General features: G+C 47.2%; 1 protein-coding gene across 3 annotated transcripts in view; it reads right to left on the bottom strand.

The window, feature by feature from the left end:
- Positions 1–10222, bottom strand: part of CCDC85A (coiled-coil domain containing 85A) — a 68832-nt gene extending 58610 nt beyond the window's left edge. For all 3 annotated transcript variants that reach the window (XM_063152766.1, XM_063152767.1, XM_063152768.1), the window contains exons 1-2: positions 9987–10222; positions 6605–7520 (exon numbers count right to left, since the gene is read on the bottom strand). In XM_063152766.1, coding sequence (XP_063008836.1) covers positions 6605–7520; positions 9987–10205 — 1135 coding nt within the window. In that variant the 5' untranslated portion in view covers positions 10206–10222. The remainder of the gene's footprint in view (positions 1–6604; positions 7521–9986) is intronic.
- Between the last annotated feature and the right edge of the window lie 7016 nt (positions 10223–17238).

Genomic DNA, 17238 nt, shown 5'->3' with positions numbered 1-17238 from the left:
TATTTTATTTTTCTAAACTTATAGCACTAACTCCAAAAGCTGTGTGAAGAACTGATACATGAGGTCCTGAGCTCAGGTTAAGGGCACTCTCTCTATGCAAGGGCTCAGACAAGGCTTTAATGTGAGGATTTGCCATTCTGGCACTAAAAGAATAGAACAACACACAGATGTGCCCACTTATTTCAGGCAGACAGCACCAATAGCCTGCAAACTCCTGACAAGCTCTCTGAGGTAAAGGCAAGTGGCTCACACCTTGACCCAATCTCCATGAAAAATAAATAAGCTTCTCTGCTGTTTCCTGTACACAGCAAAACAAACTCCCACTCACCACTCAGAAAATGCATTGTTTCTCAGAAACGCCCAACGAAATAAAGAAAACAGAAGATGAATATGCCAGCTCCATGGCAGGTGTACCAGTACCACAGCCAGGGGGTGGGAGCAGGGCTGGCTCGCACAGTGGGGACATGATCACTCCCGGCGCTGGGATGGAACAGTGTTGCAGTGTGTTGTAAACTTCCTTCCCCAGGTGTGCCTATACCTCTCTCCCTTGCCCCCATGCTGAGTGAGTCCTGTCAATCAGGCTTAACATTCCAGCAAGGCGTCATGTGGTTGGTCAAGTTCAAAGGATGCCCCTCAGGCCTGGGGGTCATTGGCCTGTCTGGGTGTCATCTTCCCCTGAGACCCTGCCCCTCTCACCTGTACCTCCCCTCCCCCTGTCCCTGAGCTTAAAAGGTGAATGAGACCATGCGGCCGTGTTCTGTTGGAGCAGTTGCTCACGTTCAGACCTCTGTAACCATGGAATAAACCTCTGGACATTAAACCCTCCAGCAGAATCCATCTCCTTTTTCTCTTCACCATCGCCTGAAGCTCTCCTCCTGAGGTAAACGGGGTTTCTAACAAGCCTGGACTTGTTCAGTGCCCAGCTGCAATCTCCAGCAAGCCAAGGTATCTCTGGGGTGATACACTACAGTTGCTGCCTTTGGCCCAGCAGCGAGGGTCAGACTGGCCCAGGTACAATCTAACTGGTAATATTGGGATTCATATTCCAATAGATCAGCTGCCCGTCCCTCCCGGGGCCAGGGACATTCCAGGGGACACTCCAGACATGGGATGGCCACACGTCCCCAGTCACGGAGCCAGCGCGGCTCCTCCCTCCGTCCCGCTCGGCAGAGACGGGCACTGCTCCGGGGCTGCAGGGAGGCACCGCACGGCAGCAGCGCCCAAATCCCGGGCAGCACAGACTAACAGGGACCCTGCTCCCAGAGAGCCCAGGTACACTGGACATGGCTTAAGGGAATGCCTCTGTTCCATCCAAGAACGGCCGAATTAGCATTAAGTCCTCACTACAAAACACAGCCATCAGGATATGCACCCTCAGGGAGAAAGGAGAAGCCAATAAAACTTGGAAGGAGTGATTTCCTAGAAAGTGCTGGGGTGTTCTCAGTCCCCCTGCACATCCCACTGCAGCAAGCCCTGCCCCCAGCGCCTCGGATCAGCCTCTGAGCTGGGCAGGAATCAGTGCGGAACATCCAGACAACGTGTGAAACCAGGCTGTAGCCATGATATTTTCTGAAAAATCCTTTACTTAGGATTTTTCCTCCTGAGAAGCTGGGAGGCCTCAGGAGCAAAATGCAAACATTGATTATCTGCTGCTGTGGGATGCAACAGGTGCATCTGGGATTGACCTCATGTGGTTGTTTCTAATTAATGGCCAATCAGAGTCAGCTGGCTCGGACAGAGTCTGAGACACAAGCTTTTCTTATCATTCTTCTTCCTTTTCTATTCTTAGCTGGCCTTCTGATGAAATCCTTTCTTCTATTCTTTTAGTATAGTTTAATATAACAGATATCATAAAATAATAAATCAAGCCTTCTGAAACATGGAGTCAGATCCTCGTCTCTGACCTCACCCTCAGAGCCCTGTAAACACCACCACACCAGGCCACTCTCCATAAGGAGAGGCTCAATCTGCCATTGACACAGCCAGAGTTTGCTGCAAGGATGATCCACTGCACACTAAAACATTCACATCTAAAGGAGTTATGTCAGGGAAGTTAAGGACATGGAATTGTAAACCTCTCCCAAAAGTCCTACAACGTGGCTTTCTAGCAGGTTCATTGTTTTCATATACAAAACACATTTTCAACATAATAAATCACTCCCCCAAAAAAATGAGTTGGGTAATGAATGCAGCATGCTGTAGTCACATCCATATTCACAACTCATGCCCCAGTTCTCTTACAGTGTGTAACAGCCAGAACCAATTTACAAGTCTGACATCAAACCTACAGAGCTCAATTAAAAGACTCTGATTGACAAAGCTTCAGAGCTCCACACTTCTAAATTAAATACCCAAAATAAACATGACATCACAAGAAAAAAAAATTCTACTGATCCTGGTGGCCTTTGGTTTCACTCTGCAAGGCGAGCAATGCTGCCCCAGGCTCCCAGCTGTGCAGTGCTGGGTGCCACCAGGACAGCTCAAATCGCAGCCAGAGTGTGTGCAGTGCCATTGATGACAGGCAGATTATTTGCATTTCAACTTGAAGAAACATGAAGTGTAAGAAAACACACATGGAAACATGACATCATGCCACTCTTGAGCCAGCCAAGGGGAGCTGTTTGCACAGAGAGGGTATCACTTAACTCAGCAACATTGTTAGGAGTTTTTTCTCTCTGGAGTCACACTGCAGTTTCCCCTTTTTACTCAGTGCAGTGTTTTCTAATTTAATTTTCCTCCTCACAAATGCATTTATAAGAGAAAGTGTCCAAAATTTATGCTGAGTCTCTGTTTAGCCTGCAAACACCTTTGCTCAAGGAGAGGTGATGCTGCATCTGTTCTGTAAGAGCCCTCACACCTCCAGCAGTACAGGAGGTGTTAGTCAGCACTTTGACTTCTCTTCATTAATAACCTCAGCAGGAAGCAAGAAGCACACATGAAAGCCTTTGGATCCTTCCTTTCACACAAAAGTCAAAGCTCAGAGTAAAACAAAGGACTTCTTAAAATAGAAAGTTGAAAATAAATCACTTAGATGAAAAAACCAACACTCAGACTGCAAATGCTGAAAGCAGATCAATTTATAGAGGCACTTACACCCAGATATCTGTGTCAGAGCTGAACTGTCAAGTGTTCTTCTAGGGTCTATTAATGCTCTCTTCTCAAAATGTTTTTACTGCTGGTATTTTCTCTCTCATTTCAGCAATCTTTCTATCCCAAATACTTCTGTTCTCATTACCCAGAACATTTAGGTGTGATTACTGCAAAAGATTATAATGTTTTGTTTGGTTAAAACCTCTAGAATTAAATACATGTGTTTTCAATTAACAGGCACCAGGCCAAATTTAGCTCTCCCATCCCATTTTCTGTCACTCCAAAGTCTAAGGACACTCATTTCAGGAAAATATGTAGGAGAACCATGAAGCAGAGGGTATTTTTAAAGCCTTATAAATCTTATAAATGAAAGTTGACATGTCATACAAGAAAAAATACCAAGATCAAACCTTTGAGCATAGAAGATGAGAAGAATTATGAAAGGAAATGTTATCACCTCATCCTTTATTCCTCCAGCTGTGCCTGTGAGCGAGAGGCTGAGGTAACTTCCCCCATAGCTTAAAACATGCATGAAGGCCAATGATTAATGCATAAACACACCCTGCAAAGCAGCTCCAGCTGCACACAGCACATTGCTGATGGCACTGCAATGTCACACTGCAGCCCCACTCTGGGAGCAACCTGCAAACCCTCTGCTCCACCCCACACCTTCAGCCCCAGCTCTGGGGAGGTCACACCCCCTGTGGGATCCACTGCTTCCCTGTGCTCACAGCACTGCAAATCCAGCTAAATGGGAGCTGCTGGAAACTCCCATTTCTCCAGGAATAGCCAGGCTGCTCCCAAACATGCTCCCAATTAGGAGCAGCAGCTCCAGGTAGAGAGTACAGCACTTTTGGAATGAGGTCTCACATGCAGAGGAATAACTTCTCCTCTCAGACATGATTCAGGGCCCAGCTCAGAGCAAGGAAGATGGGACAGGCTTGTACTGACTCTGGTAAACTCTGACTATGCAGTTAAAATATTTTATTTTACTCCTTTAAATATCAAAACACATTTGTCTCTGCTGTTTATCACCAGCACTTCACTCTTGCTGGTCACATGACAGCCCACAAGAACTACAATAAGTTTAGAACTTGTGCAAACTCATGACACAGATGTGCAAACATCTGTCAGCTACAGATCCTCCAGATTTGAAAGCAAACTGGATGGCACCAATGTGATATAATACTGTATGTACAGCATGGCTTTGGGATCATTATCAAATATTGTCCTTTTGTGCTGCTCAGCAGAGTTTGGGGCCAGGTTTCCAGGCCATTTCCCAACTCCCATTGTCACAATTTCAGCATTGCTTACAACAAGCCCAGGATTTTTATCGCCTACTCTCAGCTGGCAGGGTCAGGTACACACAGAATATCCAAATTCACATTTACACATTATTTTCACAACAATAACAATTTATAATGAGCAGCACTTCTACCACTTCCCCACAACTTTACAGTAGCTGACAAAATCAGAACACAAAACACCCAGAAGGACTCAGCCTTGCTGTGAAGACCAAGTATTTCCCTGAAGTTTAAAGCCTTTTCTTCACAGCAGAGCTGTCAAGAGTCTTACCAAGTTTGATCAAGGTCAGACAGATGTCAGAATTAAACCTCAAGCTTGCAGCAAATTATATAAATATAAAAGAAGAGAGGTTTGACAACTTTCTGGTGAGAGGAGTTGTCAAACCAAAGAGCACTTCTCTGTAGAAGTGCTTCTATAAAGCCCAGGGCAGGCAAAGCTCTGGTTAAAGTCAATAAAGAGCCTCCCAGAGCAGCAGCTGCCCTCTCCAGCCCCTTGTGGCCTGAGTCCAACCTTTTGACAGCTGAAATATGCTGCACAATGGATGCCAGTCAGCTCAGGAGTAAAGTAACGACTGCTTTCACTGCACTGCTAGGAATATGGTTCTTAACAAGGCTACTTGGGGGAAAAATCCCAAAAACAAACAGAAAGCCTACAGTGCTGGTAGCAGAAACCCCATATCTTCCTCCCCCTGTGAGTGAGTTTTAAAAATAAATACTTAAAACCTTGGATCACCTTCCTGCATAAACTGTGGTGGACTGATGAACTCATGGGTGCAAGAAACAAGTCATTTTTAGAAATCTGGTTCCACACTCTGTGCTACTTACAGAAGGTCAATTGTAAACCCAAAAATCTGAATGCAGAAAAATATAGCATTTAATGGAACTTGTGTAAGACCACCTTGAATAACTTCTGTATTGCACATCTTCACATATTTGTCACACACTCACCTTTTTAATCCTTTCCAAGTCTTTAGAAACAGGAGTCTCTACACTTACCATGCTGGGGTTGGTCAGCCCTGCAAAAACACACATTTCACTGAAATCAATGTGGATTTGCCCCTGCAGAGAGGGGCTAACTGAAGGCATTGTGCAAGTTAATCCCAACAGGTCACTGACAAGTGTGACAAAGGTTGGGGACAGCACCCATCTCACAGCACATCCAACAAGTGGCCACTTCCACTGATGCCAACACAGCTTTCACAGCTGCTCATGAAATGGAAACACTTGAGCTCCACCACAGACAATTTGCTGAGGCAAAATCAACACTTTCTGTGTAGAGCTCAATTTCAAATCTAAGTGTAAAGGTCTGAGAAAAGGGTTTTCAACTAGAACACTAATTGCCTTCACGAGAACATCCCAAAGCACGTGGAAGAAATAAAAAGTAGCAGGCTATAGGAATTGTGCTAAGTCTAAAATGAGTGATTTCCACAGCAGAGTAGGATGGCTGAACTTTGTAGCTTTCAAAATAACAAGATACTTACATTGTGACTCTCCTAAGACAAATAATTTATTTCCATCAGTCAGGATATACTGCACTTAAAACTAGGCATGTTCATTGGAAACCTTTCTAAAAGGCAGCAATAACAGCAAAGAAACCCCTTCTTGATCTTCTTACATTTTTAATTTGTTAAGATTAAAAATATGCAAACTCAAGGCTTTGAAAGGAGCTATCAGATTCATTTCTATTGAGCCTACTCTTATCTGGGGTCTTTTCCAAAGTTTATGGATAAGGATAAAAGAAGCCTTCAATCAATAAACAGGAAACTTTAAAATCTTTAAAATTACAGACAAAGCAAATTAGGAAGGTGGAAAGAAATTGGAGACACTCGCCTCCACTCTGCTGACTCAGATACAAGCAGGACAAGAAACATAATGCAATTCCTCTCTTATGCAAACACAAATGCACCTGGGGACAAAGAGTTTACATCTACCAACCACAGAGCAGGGTCTGGGCTGCGATCTTCTCCTTGATACCCCACACCAACACTCAAAATGCATTTTCTCCCTACTTCTTTAATCTGCCCCACACCAGCTGGATGGACAAACATGTATTCCAATGAAATTATCTGCTAAAGGAATAATGGTAACGCCAGACTCACTGCCTTTCATTTCACACCAAACATCATTCCTGGCTGCAGAAATAGCTGCAATAACACCAAAACTACCTTAGCAATTTTCAAAGGGAGCTTTTGCTCCAAGCATTGACCCACCATTCATTCCGTTGTACAAACTCCTGTGGTGAGGGGACAGCTCATCTGTCACTTGTCTCCTGAGGGTCCCTTCTCTGCTGCCTCCGCTGAGGTGTTTGAGGTGCTCTGGGCTCCCTCCATAGTGCTGTTTGAGGTGCTCTGGGCTCGTACCCCTCACCTTGTGCAGGTGCTCTGTACTTCCACTGGGCGTGTGCTTCTGCAGGTGGTCAGGGCTGCCCCCACTGTGCTTTTGGTGCTCAGGGCTACCCCCAGGCCTCTGCTTTTGAAAGTGTTCAGGGCTACTACTCAAAACGTGCTTTGGGATAGTTTCTGGGCTGCTGCTGCTGTGCTTTTGTGGTTCAGGTACTTTGACAATGGTTTTGTGGTGCTCAGGGCTCGGCCCTTTCAGGTGGTGATCAGGACTGCCAGAACCCCTGGGCTTCTGCAGGTGCTCGGGGCTGATACTCCTGTGCTTCTGATGCTCAGGGCTCCCTTCCCCCCGAGGTTTCTGCAGGTGCTCTGGACTGGTGCTTGGGTGGTGTTTGTGATGGTCTGGGCTGTCAGTGCTGCCCGTGCTGGAGGTGCTGCTGCCATCCCCCACATCTCTGATGTAGGCGCTGGCGGCCGTCAGCTGGCACAGGCTGATCTGGCTGTCGATGGAGCTCCGGCTGCCCGCGCCTCCGCTCTTCTCCTCATCCAGCAACACACACAACTCCTTCAGCTCCAGGTTCTCCTTAACCACTTCTTCCTGCCTCACTTCCAGCTCCTTCAGCTTCTGCAGGTACAGGGCCACCTCCTTGTGCATGACGCTGGCGCTGTACCTGCCCAGGCGCTGCCACTCGCGGGACACCCTCTTGCCCTTCTGCCGGTCGTCATCCAGGAAGCAGCACAGGTCCCTCAGCTCCTGGTTATCTTCCTGCAGCTTCTGGTTGATGTCCTTGAAAAGAAAGATTATCATGGCAGAGGGGTGTCTAAAGGAATTGATGTTAAACTGTTACTGCAGACTCGTGTTTAAGCACTCCAGTAAGGCATAAATAGTCCCATGTGCAGATCTGGCACGCTGGAAATGCCCCGTGCTTTGAGCAAACAAAGCTGCTGTCCAGCAAAAACTTCCCTTAGCTTGGAGCTAATTTCTAATCTCCGATACAGCAGAAAAGTTTCAGGTGCTTAATTAATTTTCATGCTAAATGCCAGAGTAATTTAGCTCCTAAATTGGGCAAAGATTGTAAGTGCTCTCAGGATGATCTCGCTCCCCTGAGAAATATTCACCTGCGAGTTATTGCCAAATGAAAGTGCAAGGTACATCAGAAATTGTAATCTCTCTTAAATAATTAATTATTAACATTTAGACTCCCTAAAGCATAGTCACATATAAAGATGACCATTTTAGTGAGTTTTTAAAGAGAGGGGTGTGCTGGATTTTGTTTCTGATTGGCATAAAAAGCCTTGTCACTTAACCAGGACTGCTTCAACCACTCTGAAATGAAATAATCTGCTTAAATAGATTTTCTTTCACCCTTAACAAAATGAAGTACAGGATTCTATGCCCTTCCCTAAGTGAGGAACAGTCTGAAGCAAATGCTGTGAAGTAAAAATGTTCAGGGCATTACTACAGCAGAATAAAAGCATTTCCAGTATTTTATCTTTCTAGTTTGGACTTGTGACCATATTTGTTTTTCTCCCATCATCTATATATCCATTCCTTATGTATGACATTACAGCCAGAGATTAGCCAAAGTTGTTAAAAAGTCAGTCTTATGGAAACACCATTTCAGTAAAGTTTCCTAAGGAAAGGAAGCTTTTGTAACTCCATCAGATTTAGGTGCATGAATGCCTGTGTTTGTCCAATTTTTACCTCAAATAACCTGGAATTTTAACAATTTCAACCTGTACTTGATAATGGCAAAAAAAAAAATCTCAATGAGGCTTTAAGGTGTCCTTAAAAACCTCACCTAGTGAAACATGTTTGAAATGATCCCACAGTAGAATAAAAAAAAGTTGTGGAAGTGCACAATTCCTCAGTGAGGAAGCAGCAGACTCCCATCCAGCCAGGCATTCTTACTCATGGAGCAGTTATTTCACACAGGAGGGAGATTCCCAGACACCAACACAGGGCTCAAGAAATCTCCTTCTCCCAGATTCTTTCTGCAAGTTCCAGCTGAGGCATCTGAACAAAAGGAGGAAGTCAAACAAGACTCAAGGAGTTTGGAATTGAGAGAGGAATTTGTGACTCTGTCCTACCCACCTGAAGTGTGTTTGGTCAGTTATCTGGAAGCTGCAGAAATCCAGATTTAAAATATGAGCTTCAGTTTTACTCAATACCACCATGGGTGGGTCTTTTATACCCTCAGACACCACCAAAGGGACACACATCCTTTGCAGAACACAAAAACTTGGGAGGCAGGAACTGTCTTCCCCCAAGAGCTATTTATTTCATGCCATGCCATTATCAAAGACACTTTCTCAATAATTCTGTCATTTAAAGCCATTGTACAAGTGAAGAACTCTCTTCTAATGCACTTTCCTGTAATAATTCAAAATCCCACACTGCATCTCTGTCTCTTCTCTCCTGGCCTCCAAGCTCACCTCACTGAAGGAATTTCCTGAAAATTCTCAAAGCAACGAGCCAGAAAATGCTCTGTAGTTCTCCCTACTCAAAGGTAACTTTCCAGGTCTATAATCCACAAGCAAGGTATTGCTCTGTAAATAACAACACTTTCTTCCCAGTCCTCAGAAGTGGGAAGGGAGCATTAGGGACTAAGCTCCTCATCCACAAGAGAGTGAAATTAAGAGTGGATAAAGCACTACAGACTTGCTCTGCCTCTGTCTGCAGCCTGCAGGAGCACACAGCTAAGAATGGTTTGATCAGAGATATGTTATGTTACCAGATGTCTTTTCAGACAGTAAATTAGGGATTAGTTCTGACCATCCCAAACCCGAGCCCAAGGGTTTGCCATCCCCTGCCACAGGCTGCACTGCATCCTGGAAACGACCAGCTCTCTCCAGCAGCCTACAGCCTGCCTGACAGACTAAGTCTGTCTGAAATAGTGACAGAAAACAGCGTGAGCTACAGAAACCTTATTTCTGTGCACTTCAGGCAGGATCATTTAACCTCACTCACAACCAAGGAACTCTAACACAAAGCTGACAAGACTTCAGCATTTTTATCTACCCAAAAAATACCGGGGCAGAGCATAAACCAGCCGTGCCCCACTGCCTGCCTAATAGCTGGTGATCCCTTAGCCGGATACTTTGATTATTAAGCGGGATCAGACGCTTTTCACCCCGCTCCTCATGCACTTTTCTTGGGAGCGGCTCCTCCCAGATCATCCACCTGACGAGATCGCTCCCGGCGGGAGGCACCGCTCAAACTTCACGGCTCCCACCCTGCCCACCCCGCTACCTTCAAGCCGCGGATCTCGCCGAGGTGGAGCTGGAGGCGGCGGTTCACCTCGCGGATGAGGTTGCTGTGGTCCAGCATCGCGCTCATCTTCTCAGCCTCGGCGCGCCGGAGGCTGCGGATCAGCTCCTCCTTGCTCCACTTGAGCAGCTCCTCGTCCGACACCTTGGACAAGTCCTCGGCCGGGGCTGCTCCGCAACTTTCCGCCGCCACTTTGGACATGGTGGCGGCGCGGCAGCCCGGGGCACTCGCGGAGCCTCCCCGCGCTCCCGGGGCCGCCCCGCCGCCGCCGCCGGGGGAAAGGGCGAGCCCGGAGCCCGCGGGGTGCCCCCAGCTCCAGCGCTGGGCCGGGGGGAACGAGGGAGACCTCTTCTGGCCCCAGGCAGCGGATCCTGGAAAAAAGGAGGAAAAGGAGGAGGAAAGGGCGTGGAGGAAGCCGGGCCACAGGCTGGGGAGCAAACTTCCCCCGTCGAGAAGGAGAAAAAAAAAATAGAAAAAAGATCGAGACAAAAAGATTCCCGAGACAAGTCCGGCTCTTGCAACAGGTCAGCGCCAGCTGCGTGCGCCCGGTCCCCGCCGCAGCGCCAGGGATGCGCGGGGGCTCTCACGGTACCCGCCGCCCCCGGGCTGCGGGATGCAGAGGAGGATGCCAAGTGCCGATGCCGCGCACCATGGCGGCGGGCAGAGCGGCACCGAGCGGCAATGAGCAGGGCAATGAGCAGGGCAATGAGCAGGGCAATGAGCAGGGCAATGAGCGGAGGGCCGGAGCGGAGCGGGCGCTGCCGGCGCCAGTGGCGGGCGCGGGGCCGCTCGCGGCTTTTCAGCGGGGCGCGCGCCACGTGCGGGCGGGGGCGGCGCGGGCCCCGCGCGGCTCGCGGGCGCCCCCTGCCGGCCGAGTCCCGCCAGCGCGGCCGGGACCAGCCCGGGGCGGCCGCGGGACGGACGGACACACCCGAGGGACGGACAGGCACACCTGCGGCCGGGACACACCTGAGGCAGCGTCCCGGCTCTCCCAGGCGGTGACCGCCGCGCCCCGGCGTATGGAGGCACAAACGCAGCCGGCCGCACCTCTAGCAGCGCGGCAGGTCACACGCATTACATCACCGGCAGGCAGCGCCGCCCCGGCTCAGCGCGGCTCGCACCGAGCCTGGGGCAGCTCCTTACTCCAGCTGGTGGTCGCACGTCATAAACTAAACCCCTCACAGGAATTAGGCTTGGGCTGCTCATACACCTTCCCTAAGAATACTCAGCCGCAGTGTAGCAAGAGACTCACATTCCCCAGTTCACTCAGAGATACAAAGACTCTGCATAATCTGCCTTGCAGATGATTTGAGAATGAAACTTGATAATCCATTCATGCTGCTTACAAAGAAAGATGAGACGGCAGATCTCAGAGGCAGAGGTGGATGAACTGAAACGATTAGATGAGTAATTGGTTGAATCCCTATTTTTCAATCACAAAGTTCCCCCTGAACAACCCCCCTGCGGGCAGAGGAGGCTGCCTCGCTTAATGGGCCCTTCCTGCCTCCAGTTCTGCAATTTTAGAATTATGTAGTATTAAAGAAGATTTCTAGGTCTTGAGGGGAAAATTGAAGTAGTTAATGCCAGCTCTGGCAGATCACAGGGTTGTAGCTGGCTCTGCACAGGCAGATGCAGAACCTGTCCCACATCACTGTCCCAGCCGGCGCCCTTGGCATTCCCTGCCAATGGCAGAGGCCCAGCCCAAGGATTATTTTCTGCTCTTAGTCCTGTTCAAAAGTTGCTGCTTAAATGGTTAAATCAAACATTGTTCCTTTGTTCTTACTGCTAATCCTCTCCCTGAACTGCCAGCTGTACTTGACCACAATAAAAGTTCTCCTGCTCCTATCCATCCTGGGCTACACTTGGGCTTTTCCCCACTCAAGTCCTCCATGTTTCCCCTCCCAATTGTCATGAAGAGATGTTCTTTCAGCTGATCCATTTTCCATGTGCCTCCAGCCTTCCAGGCACATGCCAGACACTCTGGTTCCACAGGAGGGTGGCTCAGCTGCAGGAGGAACCCCAAAGCCCATCCCCGTCCATCACAAGAGCTCCACCCAAGCCCAGAGCTTTGCCAGCATGAAATCCCATTTCTTGAGCAGCACCAAGGATTGTGTGAAAATTTTATTTTCTCTGCAAACTCTATCACTCTCTTAAATCCCCTGATTTTTTTTTCCACTGCAAAGAACAAAGCTTGAGATAAAAGCATCTGACCAGCCACAGCAAAAATACAGTAAGAGGCCATGAAAAGGAGCTGTCATCATTTATGCCCAAATATATTTCATTTTAATGCAACTGAAAAAGAACAGCTTGGCAGCAGTAAATAAAGGCTTTTCTTCTTCTAATTCAGCAGTGTATGAGTTGAAAGGTCACATGATGTCGGATTTTTAAAAGTTCAAATTAATTTCCATCCTTGAAATAAACAGTTAACTGAAAAATGTCCAAGAACTTTTTAATCCAAAAGCTCCAGGGAAGAGTGCCCACTTGCCTCAGTGTTTGCAGCGTTTCTCTGGAGCAGCATTTCACAGCTTTGATCAGGAGGAGCCATGGAAAGCACGGATCTGGGAGGAACAGCTCCAGGGGACACCGTGTTCCCCACAAATACAAAGCACCTCCACAGTTGTCTCTTCAGGAGGCTCAGCGTTATTTCACAGGCACCAGGGAGATAGAGGAATTCATGGAGCATGGACACTGGAAGCAGTTCAAGCTTCAAAGGCCTGGGACAAATGTAGCTCTAATAATGAAAGCAAAAGTGTATCAAGTGAAACTAATCTGGAACGTTTCTATAAGGAGAGGATCTAATTTCACATTCACTCACACTGGTGTAACAAGATCAAAACCAGAGTGGAAGTGCAACATAATTACTCCCATCTCCTTTAAGTTTAAAATTTTCCTCTTAGCCCACCTCACTGCCCAAATGCCAAGAACTTCCCTACTCCTGGGCTTTACTCTCAGGGGTGAGGACCACAAAACAAACACTCTGCTTTTCACATCAAAGCTACATTTTTGCAATACTCCCCTGAATAATTCTCATTCACAGCCTGCAATGGAGAGTCTGGGCAAATGGGTTTGGAGACTGCAGTGCTGGGATTGCTGCAGCCCCTGTCCTGTCCATCCCTGGCAGTTCCTGTCCATCCTCCAGCTCCTTCACTCCAGGTGCCAAATGCCAGCAGCAGTGTGGATTCACAGCCAATTAAACCTCCATAGCTGGCCATGCTTTGCCAGCTCAGGAGCATTTCACTGCCGTGTCCTGCTCACGCCTGGACATGCAGACACCAAGGAATTGTTGCTGGAAAATTTCTCTGGCATATCCTCAAGGACTTGCTTTCATGGCTGTCTGCAGACCTCCAGTGCTTTGAGTCCCTGACTGCTGGGCAATCTCTAAGGATTATTATAACCGATAATAATTATCTGATGATTTTAAACTCTTGGACATTTCCAATGAGGCCCTAAAGCTGTTCAATAGCTCTCTGCCAAAAATATGTCATAGCCAAGTACTTGCCTAGCAGTCATTTTACACAAAGATGGCTAAACTGTTTTTGTTCAGACCTTCCAAAAATAGTTTTGAGAGGAGTTCAGACTTGAAAAATGTCATTCCCAAATTGGAAGTAAGTGGAGAGAGCTTTAAAAATGAAAAGTTCAAGTAATTTTAGTTACAGTTGCTTCTAGATGTTGCTCCCATCAGTCATGTGTCTGGAGCTGACACCCAACACAGCATCCCCAACATCAGCTGCTCTCCAGCACAGCCTGTCCCTGGGAGAGCTCCTCACCTTCCCATCCCTAAGCAAGGAGAGGGTTCCCCTTCCTCACCTTCCCATCCTGGCCCTGCAGAGTGTCTCTCCACCATGGCACACCCCAGGCATGCATCTCCTGCCTGCCAGCCTGGCCATTGTTCCCTCATTTGTGTCACTGTCACAGCCCTCTCTGTCCATCCCTAGGTTAGAGATCTCCCCAGCAGCTTTGCCAAAATGGTTTTGCCTCATTTGGCTGGGTGGACCCCACCTCAACACTTCCCAACAGTCCTTGACACCCAAAGAGGGTCCCATGGTCACTAAAACCAGATCCCTGCTGTCAGTGTCCCAGGAATTACTGCCCACAGGATCCATTCACTGCTCCTCCATCACAGGATTCACATCCCAGCCCTGCCACTCCTGCACAGCATAAATGAGATAATGCATTTTACCGTGCAACACAGATCAACTGTTCCTAATGGAGTCTCCAGCAGGGTTCAGAGTGTTGGTGCATATCAAAGTTAATAGTCTGACACCAGGCCATCCACACAGCATTTCCTGCTTCACTGCATGCCCACTGCCACTGCACAAAGGATATTATGGGTAATGTCATCTGGCTAAAGCTGGCCACAAACAAAACCCTTCAGTGCAGACACCTTTGTATTAAAGCCTTTACAGATGGAATCCTCGTCCTTTGCTCCTGAGCTGACCCCAGGTGAAAGTAAAGGCCAACTCTGAGCAAACCAAAGCAGGCAACATACACTTTTATCATCCCAGAAATGCTTTGAGAGAGAAAGAAGTTCATGTATTTCCAACTAGGAGAAAATGCAAAAGAAATCTAAAAAAAGTTTTCAAAATAATAGTCTGAAGAGAGGGGGGAAGCTCAGCTTGAAGTAATCATTGAGCTTTTTAAAACTTCAGAAGTTGTAACTTAAACCTTTTTACTTAATTACTTGTAGTAAATAGTTTCTAATAAGAAAACTAACTACATAAAGAGTTTTTTCTTCTTGAAATTGTTGAGAAGTTTACCTCCATATTTCAAAATTCAGAAATTCTCACAAAGCAAAGTTTTCTGTGAACTTCTTCCTGCTGCCACCTACACCTTCCTTATAGTCCAGCAACCATGCAAGTGCGAGGTAAGCTGGGTCAGCTTTGTGAGTCAATGAAAGAATAATGTTAAAATCTGCAATTTATGAATAATAACTGGTTTTCTCACGGATGACTGCACTGGTATGGCTCACAGAGGCTGTGTGGGATGCAAGGGAGGTGGGAGGAACACACGAGGCCAAGGATGGAGATGGAGCAGGTCCATCCCTGCTGGCAGAAGCCTGCATTTGGAGCAGACTAAACACACCCTGACTCAGGCAGTCACCAAAGATGTCCCAGAGGAGAGGAGAATGAGAATGGGAATGTCCTGCTCAAGCTTAGGCAGTGCCTGTGGCCCAGCCAGACTGGCAGCTCTCACTTGGAATCTGTAATAGGATGAAAACTCCTGGAAGGTCTCACGTAGGCACTTTGCCTTTTATTTCAGTTGCAGGCTTGTGTGTGTCTCCTCCAGGACAAACCCAGGATCCCCAAGTCAGGGATTACTCACAGGAGGTGAGCAAGGAAAAGGCCTTTTCCTGAGGCAGGAAAAGGCACTGCCACTCAAACTGACAGGGAATTGCTTCTGCAGGTGCTGGCCCATGCTCCTGAAGCTGCCTGTTCATCCCAGTGAGGCTCATGGAAATGCACATGCCTCAGAAGTGCCCAAGGTTAAACAAGTGGGCTGATGGCTGATCCTCAGAGACAGCACCAAATATGGGAACAGGCACCTTTCCAACCCAGCGCAAAACATCCCTGAGACAATAACTTACAGGCATCCATAGATGTTACAGGGAAATCATTAATTGTAACATTTTTATGGCGTTGATTTTATCCTGGAGGGCTTGGCAACTTTTCTGCAGAGCTGACAGTTTGCTCTGGCTGGGATCCAACAGAGACACAGAACCAGAGCATCTGGGGGGTTGTTTAATTGTGCTCCCATTCTTCATTTGGGTAACACTGGGCTTTGCTTCCTGTTCATACTTGATTTGTGAGTTAATAAGGGGCCAGATGCTTCTTTCCACCATTGTTGATGGGAATAAAGTACATGCCCACATGGTGGGGAGTGAGACAAGGTGCATGTCCTACAGCATCATCCCTTGCTTCCCCAGCCCTGGAAGAATGGCAAATACTGGCACAGCATCCACAGACATGAAGATGGAAACCTTCTGTCCTCCTCTAAGACATCAATACATATTTAAGCATTTATACCATGCTTAGTAAGCACTGGAATGAGATGAAGGCTTTACTGATACTTGTTAATAAAACCTTTCTACAAAAAGTGATTACTCACTGCATTGTTTATAAAGCTGTGTGTGTTTAGTAAAACCAATCTACAACAGGACAGAGCTCCAATGGTTTGTAACACTGTTCTTCCTTTAGAACCATCTTAATTTAGCAAAAAACATTTAAACCAGTCACCTGTCCACTCACTCTGGCTGCCTCATGATTATGGGCAGGATTTTTTCATTTACAACAGATGTCCCAAATGCCAGGTTCTGCCTGCAGTCTGGTGGCTCTGCTGTGAAATCATTGGTTATTTATTCACCACTTACTCTGTCCCAGAGACACCAGTGCTGCGCTGCAGAAGCCAATTTCTCCCTGTCTCTTGCTGCTTCACTGACAACTTCCACAGTGCAGCTCAGTGGGACTTCCAAATCATCCAAACTTCCCATCCCAAGGTTTTCGCATCTTTACTAGGACTACCTATTTACAGAAGCAAAATTAGATTCTTTTGAAGATTTCCCTGGAGTCACTTTAAATACTAGACTGGTTTAAAAACACAAACAAAACCATTCATCCAGCCAAGCACGAGTCCTTGAGCACAAAACTGGAAACCAAGGAACACCCACAGGAGACATTTGCACATCAGTCCATATCAGTCTCCTGTCCTCACTGCAAGCCCAAGTCCATCTCAGCCCTTCCCAAAGGCCAGGCCACAGCACCTGGAGTTCTGCTTCCCACAATGTCCCTCCTTGTCTGGGCTCCAGAGCCAGGCCAGCAGCTCAGGAACAACTCATTTAACTGCAATGCTGCCCTGCCAGCCTAACCCAGGCTGTGTCTGAGGGGTGCACAGCTCTGCACAGCTCCTGCTGCAAGAAACAATTCCAAGGCAAAAGGGCTTTGACTTTTAGATGATAAAAGGCAGCGGGAGTAACACAACCTCTCCAGCAGATGTGGCTGTGATAACATTCATTTCCTTTATAGCAGTTGCAGCTCTGATAATTCCCATTTCCTTATCCCTATTCTTTAAAACTGGACTGTTTTTTCACATTCCTTTTTAATTAAAAAACAAACAAACAAAAGGAAAAGAACAGAACAAAAACCCAGAAGAATAACAACAAAATCTTCCAACGTTTGGGCTGCTATGAAGTGAAGCATTCAGAGCTCATTTAAGAGAACGTGGCACTTCCTATTGAGTG

This window comes from Melospiza melodia, chromosome 3, assembly GCF_035770615.1.
Source record: "Melospiza melodia melodia isolate bMelMel2 chromosome 3, bMelMel2.pri, whole genome shotgun sequence".
Taxonomy (NCBI): Eukaryota; Metazoa; Chordata; class Aves; order Passeriformes; family Passerellidae; genus Melospiza; species Melospiza melodia.
Note: the sequence above shows the minus strand (reverse complement) of the source record. Positions and strands in the feature narration are given on the sequence as shown.